This window comes from Pinus tabuliformis, chromosome 5_2 (genome assembly GCF_031772625.1).
Source record: "Pinus tabuliformis cultivar Carrire ecotype Pingquan chromosome 5_2, CPIR1, whole genome shotgun sequence".
Classification (NCBI taxonomy): Eukaryota; Viridiplantae; Streptophyta; class Pinopsida; order Pinales; family Pinaceae; genus Pinus; species Pinus tabuliformis.
Genome location: NC_142306.1, coordinates 888374656 through 888383802, shown reverse-complemented (window position 1 = coordinate 888383802; position 9147 = coordinate 888374656). Strand labels below are relative to the sequence as shown.

General features: G+C 40.6%; 1 protein-coding gene across 1 annotated transcript; it reads right to left on the bottom strand.

Moving 5' to 3' along the window:
* Nucleotides 1-4010: 4010 nt before the first annotated feature.
* LOC149162153 (uncharacterized) lies at nucleotides 4011-4745 on the bottom strand. The gene has a single exon (XM_089435110.1). The coding sequence runs from the start codon at nucleotides 4743-4745 to the stop codon at nucleotides 4011-4013; it is 735 nt and encodes a 244-aa protein (XP_089291236.1).
* Between the last annotated feature and the right edge of the window lie 4402 nt (nucleotides 4746-9147).

Here is a 9147-nt window from a genome sequence, read left to right as displayed (position 1 = left end):
CTGATTGTATTAACTTTAATCAAAGAAGAACTTTACAACCTTGGTGCCTTGATGTTGTACAAGCTCCTCCCAAGGTCCAGCAAGAATCTCCTCTACTTTGACAAGTTTCACTCTCTTCCCAAAGAAGCCAAAAGGTATGTAATCTCTCCTCTCAAGCTCAAATAGGAAGTCTAAATTCCAACAGCATTTACCCTTAAAAATCTTTAGCTTTCAACCTCCCTAGCAACCAGCCCAATGCCTCAATTTATAGTGCAAAGGAGAGAAGTTACTAGGTCCTCCTTCAAAGGGATAGAGTCCTCCTTCAAAGGGATAAGCTCCTCTCATCAAGGGGTTAGCTCCTTTAGTTATGGGATGCTTGAACCACCTAGGAGCGAACTTGCCACCTCAAGATTCCTTCTAGAAGCGTCCAGAATTAACCCAAAGTGAGTTTTCGAGAATAAACTTGCGCCTTTTTGAATTTTACAGGGGTCCACACCCACTGCTTTAGAGACAGAGCGGGCAAGTCTGCAGGTAACATGACCAAGGGGTGCGGGACCGCAAGTAATGGTAAGAGAAAGTGCGAAACCAGAGTTTTATAGATTTTCAAAGACTTTCTCTCATTTTTAAAGCTTGACATGAAGAGCTGAGGTTTGAGACTTGCATAGGAGGACAGTATGAGTGGTGATAGACTCACACTGACTGCAAAAAGTCATGGTGACAATATTTTGTGTAACACATATCAACAAGAAAAAGGTAATAGTGTTGATTGATTCGGGTAGTACCCATAATTTTATTCATCGTAAGATAGCCAAGGAATTGAATTACTTCCTATATCCAGCACCATAGTGTCAAGTGATGGTTGCAAGTGGAGGAACCATAAATTTCTCTTGAAAGTGCCATAATATCAAGCTACCCATGGGAGAATATGTATTGAATAGCCCAATTTTTTCCATTCCAATGGGTGGTGCTGATGTTGTACTAGGAGTCTAATGGCTACAATCCTTGGGTACAATAGCTTTTAATTTTCAAGAACTTTTCATGAAATTTTCTTTGGAAGGAAAGGAATTTGAATTAAGAGGTATCGCAGGGAAACCATGAAAGATAATCAACTCTAATGGAATGGCAAAGTTTCTAAATAAAGAGCAATGAGGCGTAATTGCACAATTATGTTCACTAGAGGTTCCCACGTCGAAATCATCTATTTCTCTAGATCTCCAAAAGGTCTTGGACAATCATTCCAAGGTATTTGAGACTCCCAAAGGTCTCCCACCTATTCGTGATTGTGATCATGCTATTCATTTGATTCCAGGAAGTGTTCCTCCAAACATCAGGCCTTACAGATATCCCTATGCCCAAAAGAGTGAAATTGAACGTATGGTTGCAGAAGTGCTAGAGGTTGGTATAATTCAACCTAGTCAAAGTTCTTTCTTCGCTCCAATAGTATTGGTGCACAAGAAGGATGGATCATGGCACATGTGTCCGAATTATAGGGAGCTCAACAACCTCACTATTAAAGATAAATTTCCCATTCTTGTCATTGATGAACTATTGGATGAATTGCATGGATCAATTTACTTCACCAACTTGGACCTTCATTCAGGATATCATCAAATCAGAATGAAGACTGAATGAATTCTGAAAACAAAATTTAGAACTCATGTTGGTCAGTATGAATTTTTGGGCATGCTTTTTGGCCTTACCAATGCACCTTCTACATTTCAAGGTTTGATGAATTCCATTTTCAAACCCTTCCTTATAAAAATTGTGTTAGTATTTTTTGATGATATACTAATCTATAGAAATTCTTGGAAGGATCATGTTCAACATGTTGACAGGGTGCTCAAACTATTGGAGGAGAAACAATTATATGAAAAAAGCTCCAAATGTTTCTTTGGAGTACAAGAGGTGGAATATCTGGGTCATATTGTATCTCATGAAGGTGTTAAGGTAGACCCTAGCAAAATTAAAGCCATTAAGGAATGGAAAATCCCCACATCCATAAAGCATCTATGAGGATTTCTCAGGTTGACAAGGTATTATCGCAAGTTTGTTAAGAATTATGCGAGAATAGCAGCAGCTCTAACAATATTATTGAAGAAAGATGCATTTTTATGGACTCCAGAAGCAAAGAAGGCCTTTGAACATCTTAAAGAGGAAATGTGCCAAGCACCAGTCTTAGCTACGCCGGACTTCACAAAAACCTTTTTTGTGGAATGTGATGCCTCGGGAAATGGAATTGGTGTTGTTTTAATTCAAGAATAAAGAACCATTGCTTTCGAAATTTTTCCAATCAAAGGAAAGTATTTACATAAAGCTATTTATGAGAAGGAAATGTTGGCAATACTACATGCACTTAAGAAATGGCAACCCTACCTAATGGGAAGACACTTCAAGGTAAAAACGGATCATGATAGTCCTAAAAACTTTTTAGAACAAAGATTATCTTCAGGAGAGCAGCAAAAATTGCTCACAAAGATGTTTCGTTATGACTTTGAAAACATATACAAAAAAGGGAAGCAAAATGTTGTGGCAGATACACTCTCAAGAAAGGATGAGGATGTGGAAGCATTGCTTTATGCAATTTCTATTATCCAACTAGATTGGATAAATGAAACAAGGGATGAATGGAAGAATGACGAAGAAGTGTGGAAACTCATTCAAAAGATACAACAAGATCCCAGTACATCTGATACATTTAGCTGGAAAAATGATTCGTTATGGTACAAAGATCACTTATATCTATGTCAAAATTCCCAACTCAAACAAAAGATTCTTATGGAATTACACGACTCTCCCTTAGGAGGGCACTCAGGATTTTTAAAAACTTACCACAGTGTTAAGAAGGGATTTTTTTTTTCATTTTTCCCTCCTTGCCAGAGGAATTGGCGGAGGATGACTTCCATTTTGTAGTGGAAAGAGGCTAGAGCTTGAAGAAGAGAAAATTGATATAGAGGTAGGGAGGAGATACCTGATTTGAGAAGGATGAGGCGGCCAGCTGGGTTGAGCCAGATGGAACCCCAACGCTGCACCTTTCTCTTCATATTTTCAATAATTGTGTCCCAAACTTCAGCCTTCAAGGGACCTATACTTATTGGCAGGCCCAGGTAAGTGAAATGTGACCATTCATAATTGCAGGAAACCCCAAGGATAGTGGCTATGTTGTGCAGAACCTGTGCTGAAGTGCTCCATCCATAAATACAACTTTTTCGCTGATTGACTTGACCACCCGAATACCTCATGTATTTTGCCGGCAGAGACTTAAATCGCCGAGCTATTATCATGGATGCTCCTCCAAGTAAAAGGGTTTCATCAACGAATTGAGAGTGGTTAATGTTCTTTACACCATTCCCAAATTTTATTCCAGTGATGAGACCAACTCTCGCTTGAAGTCCACGCTTTTCTGAAGGATTCAGCCATCAGAATGAAGAGGTAAGGTGAAAGAGGGCAACCTTGCCTAAGACCCCACGAAGAATGAAAAGCAGTTGCAGGTTGTCCATTAACAAGAGGAGAGATCCAGGGCCCAGAGATGTAAGCTTTGATGAGATTTAAAAAGGCTGCATCAAATCCCATCTTTTTTAAAACAGCTAAAAGATAGGTGTGCCTTACTCTATCAAAGGCATTGGCTAAATCAAGTTTAAGGACAAATTATTTCTCATTCCTAATTTGGCTTGAATGAACAGCTTCTTGGACGAGGAGGATAGAGTCTGTAATTTGTCTATTGGCCAAAAAAACCCCTTGGTTTTCAGAAATGAGAGAGGGGAGAAAATATTTGAGGCGAGAAGCAAGAATTTTTGTTAGAATCTTGTAGGACGAGTTGCAAAGGGAGATGGGATGGAATCGACTAAAAGAAGAAGGTCGGTTTTCTTTGGGAATGAGGGCTAAATGAGTGGCATTGGTGTAACCACCGATTTTGGCTTTCCGCTAACCCATTTGAGCATTTTAATCAGATCTCTTTTCATAATTCCCCAAAAAGCACGATAAAAGCAAATGGGGAAGCCATCAGGTCCTGGTGCTTTATCCGGCTAAAGAGCTCATATGGTTTTTCTAACTTCCTCCTCATCAATTTCCTTATTCAAGGTATCATTCATTTCCTTGCTGATGCTTTCGGGAAGGAATTGTAGCAGGTCATCGTAATCCTCTTCATCTGTTGTTTCAGTTAGAAGGTCCCGATAGTGGTTGGTAGCAGCCTGTCTAATGGCTTCTTGGGAGGTTTGAAGGTTACCTTCAGCGTCCAAGATTGAGATGACGGTATTGCTTACTCTCCGCACAGTAGTCTGTTTGTGAAAGAAAGTTGTATTCTGGTCCCCTCCTTGCAACCAGAGTTGCCTCGATTTAATCCTCCATTTATATTCCTCCTCTACGTTTACATGGCAAAGCTGAGAATATAGTTCGCTTTCTAGCATTTTGCTCTCTTGAGTGAGGCCCTGCTCTTCTATCTCCTTTTGGAAGCTGTTTAGTGTATTTTTTATCTCCTTTTTTATCCTTTCAGGATCCTTGTAACTGATTTTCGCCCATTCTTTTATCGCCTGTTTGGTGTTTCTAAGCTTGGGTTCCCAATTGAATCCGGGAGATCCTTCTACATGCCACCTCCACGATTTCTCCACAATATCTTTAACTGTTGTAATACCATTCCAAAGCGGGTTGTACTTAAATGGGATGGGTCCGAGAGGACAATGCTTTTCCAGATTAAGAGAAATTATATAATGGTCGGAAGCTGAACAGGGAATAATATTAGCGTAACCAGCAATGAAGGAAGAGAGAAGCATGACGTTAATGAGAATTTTGTCTAGTCTCTCCAGTATGTTGCATGTACCTAGCCTGCGGTTGCTCCAAGTGTATCTCCTATTTTTAGGAATGATATCGACTAGATCGTGGTCATGCATAATGTCTTCTAGCTGAGTTCTGAAAGGGTCCGGGGAGAAAATACCTCCTCTTTTCTCATTAGCATGGAGAACAAGATTTAGATCTCCTCCTAGTATGACATTGGTATTCTCCTCTGCATTCATGCTAACTTTGATTTCCTCCCAACAACACTCCTTATCCCTGAAGTGGTTAGGCGCATAAATGTTGTATATAACTAGAATTTGCTGATCTTCTTTGTTTTCTAACACTGTTTGGATCCAATGCTGGTTAATAATTTCTTACTTATAATTCCAAATGTTTTGATTCCAGATTGTAGCGATTCCTTTAGAAGCTCCCCTGGATTCACTGATGCTTCCATTGTACTGCTTGTTCTGTTCAATGATTTTAGTCATATCCTGCAGGCTTTGCTTTGTTTCTTGTAACAAAAATATCCATGGTTTTTCACAATAAATAAGATCTTTCAGGGCTGCAAATTTGGAGGGGTGCCCTATACCCCTGCAATTCCAAGATAGGATTTTCATCATTGGGAGAGTGGTGTGCGGAGAGGTGTTCGCCCCCCTTGATCCTTGTGAGTTTTCTCCTTATCATGTTGTCCTAAGATGTAAGATTCAATAGGGCTTTGAGTGCCCATTACTATGTCCTTTTGGGCATTCTCATCTCGGTATTGTTTGCAGATTTTCTGCCTGGGCCAGGTTTCTTAAGAGAGTCACTAGAGGCCCCATGGTTTTTGGATGAGCTCCTTGTGAGTCTGGAGGGGGGGGGTTCAAGGGAAGATTGGGAAGGGATAACCAGAGGAGGGGAAGGATCAGAGGCAGCTGAATCAATCGTGGGAAGAGGCGAGGGTTCCAAGGGTGGAGCATCGAATAAAACCGAGAAGGGATTGGAGGTAGAAGGCGGCAGGGGGAGGGGAGAGAGAAGGAAGGGAGGATGAGGGAGGGAAGGATGAAGAGGGGCGGGAAATCTTAGAGGCAGGGGTTTGTTGAAGCCTTGAAAATCGGGTCGACAACAAGGGGGATACCCACCCGGTCCGGACCTTGGTTGGCAGCTCCTTATCCGTTTGGTATAGCGGGTCCGACTGGGGATAATGGGACCAGTTTCCCAATCTAAGGGTGTGTGTGTGTGTGCAGAGTTGGATGTTGCTGATCTAGGAATACTTAAAGCTAATCTAATTCAAACTTGTAAACTAAATCTATGCTATTTTAATCTAATGAAAAACAGCACATCTAATCTATGCTAACCCGGGGTGTATCTCTTCTATTATGCGATCTAAAGAGATTTCAAACAATAACTGGTAATAAAGATGATTCAGCTATCATAAGAATAGAAATCAATTAAGATGAACTACTTTGCATAAAAAGTTAGGAAAAACAGTTGTGAACAGCATATCGCATAATAAGTTATTCATATATCAGACATAAATAAATGGCTCCACCGTACAAAAGTGCCAAATGGTAACTCACACATTCATGCAATAACATATAAACAACTAAAACTGTATATCACTTTAAGAATATAAGCAGAAATGGTCAAGAGATAAAAGTACCATTTATGACTGATCCTACTCATAAGCTTCAAGCAACAATGATTTATCTCTCCTTGCTCTAACATCTACTAAGAGTACAGAAGTGCAACATCAGTAGCAGATATCAAATGCAAACATTAATAAACCTTGATCCATCCATTCATCAAAACCTCCTCTGAGGGTGCAGAAGTGCATGTTCTGAGGACAAGTTTTTGACAAATTTCTGGACCCTTCTCCAAATGCAATGAGAAGGGTTAAAATACTACTTCCTAATTCTAATAATAGTTTGTTTACAAAATTTAGGATGCGGTTTTCAAATGACCGTCCTTTTTCTAATCTAATTTTAAAGAAAAAAAACAACATTCTAAATAAGGCTATTTCTGAATCTGATCTTTAAAGCTGCAAGTGTTCATCATGGGCTTGAGGAGAGTCGGCTGGCTGACTTCTGCTTTGAGCTGGGCTACGAAAACGGAATCTATGAGAGCTGGCACTACTTTTTCAGCTGCGTTTATGATGCATTTCACAGTCATCCATTGACTATGCGGCTTGACCAAGTATGCCCAGTAACACTCCCAATTTAACCTGTTTAATGCTTGGATCGCTTTTCCCTTCTCCTGCGCCTTTTGCTTCCATTCTGCTTCCAGTCGTAGTTTATTTGGTAGATACCCTGGGGTGGTCTCTTCGATTAAATTTGCTCTATGCAAATTCTCATTTACACAGTCGATAAGAATGCTTGCTTGCGTGGTCGCTGTCTCCGCTGCTTGTTCCGCCTCTCTGATCTGATCGTCCCATTTATTAAAGAGCAATTCCTTATGATTCTCGTTTATTCTGGGTGCACTTGCTCTTTTCCCTTCATCTTCATACTGCCAAGCCAAGTAATCTGTCACTCGTTTGTCACTCTGATCATAGTCACTCCGCAAGTCTACCACTTGATTGGTGATTTTATCGCTCAGTTCGCAATAATGACTCCACTGTGATATCTTACGTCCCAACTCTTCCTGTTGCTGCAGTAGTTGTTCATTTAAGCCAATAGACTCTGAAATAAATTATGTAAGCTTAGGCTCATCTTTATGCATTTCTTGAAAAATCTGTAATTGTTTTCCTTTCTCGTCTAGACTTCTTTGATAGCCTATCTGCATCTGCTGAAAGTCTTCCTGCAACTTCTCGAGCTGTTTGTTAGCTTCAATATTAGCATTGGCTTGTTGCAATTGTCGTTGTAGTAGCTGTATTTGATCTTCATGTTCTTTCAACAGTTGCTGAACTTCCGATGCCTTGTCAATAGTTGCAGAAGCATATGCTCCTGCGATCTGAGACAACTTAGTGAGATTTTCATATGGGTTATTGTTGGGGTCTTTCCATAAGACGTCCAATTGTTCAGCATCTTGTGACAGTGTATTTTCAATTTTTCTTTTCTTTCTCTGTCGTCTTACGACTGCTTTATGTTGGGGACTATAGAATACGTCCAGTGGAGGAATTTCTTCTACATTAAGTAGAAGTTCAGAAGGTGGAGAGATAGGAATGTGCTCCGTTTCTATGACGCTGCTGACTATGGTCGAAACCACTTCTTGTGCTACCTGTGTATTGCTCACAGGCGTTCTTGGGGCTTGCCCTTCAAGATTGATCAGCTCGTTGAAGGTTTCCCATTCTTTGTCTAATTCTGTCGTGACGGGTGGCGTTTTAATGACGAGAGGGGGGACATCTCTTGGCAGGGAGGCGATAACATGCTGTTGCGATATTGCACTTGACTGAGCCGTGTCCTTAGCTGTTTCTTCATTCTTTCCTTAGTCGCTTCCAGACTCTTTAGAATGTTCAGGTACTCCTTGCGCAGTGTTAGATTTAGATCTGGAAGTGCTTGAGTTCCCACTGAGGCTAATGCTTGGAGTCGGTTCTCTGGCAGGCAGTCGCAGCTTTTCTAAAGGAACACTGGCCAGTCTTCTTTCCCTGTATAACATGAATCTTTGGAGGTCATCTGGAGACAATTTCGACTGAGCTTCCCGCAAAATTTCCTGGAGTGAGCGTTTATTCTGAAATAAATCATCAAATAAATCCTTATTTCCAACAAATACCTTTATTTTGACATTCGTTGTGAAATCTTGAGCAACTTCATTAGGGTCAAATGGCCTTGCTGGGAATTTAAATAATTGTAGACACGTCACATTCTCCACTTCGGTGAACGCATGACCTACATCGAACAATGAAAAGGCCCCACAAGCTACAGGAAACTGAGGCCATATGGCTTTCTTTTTGTCTTTTAGGTCTTTAGTTAGGCCGCCTTCTGAACAGGTTTGATAAGCAATTTCTCGAGCCAGCAGTTTGTCAGGAATATACAAGGGTAGGACATGAGGAGGGACGGTGCTTCCAAATACTCTAATATAGGTGAACCATTCTTCCCCGAACCATCTTGCGATGGGGATGATATCTATATGTGCCTCGGGTGAGCACCTCGGGGGGTCCTCATCATACATCATTCTATACAAGGGTAAGATAAGCCCGTGACAAATTTGGTAGAAATGTGGGATGAACTGAGAATCCCACAGTACCTTATGATAAACATGGATAGGTAATGGGTCCTGGGTAGTCCATTTCCAACCCATAATGGGAAATTTAGACACATAACAAATAGAATCCATAACATATGCGGATAGATAAAAAGGAGGATAGATCCTTTGAGACAAGGATCTTTTAGACCGGTAATTGATAATAGCCGTGTATAGATTATCAGAAAAGATCTTGGCCCAATCCATAATATCGGCATTTGTGGCAGCATCTATTAATGGTAACCA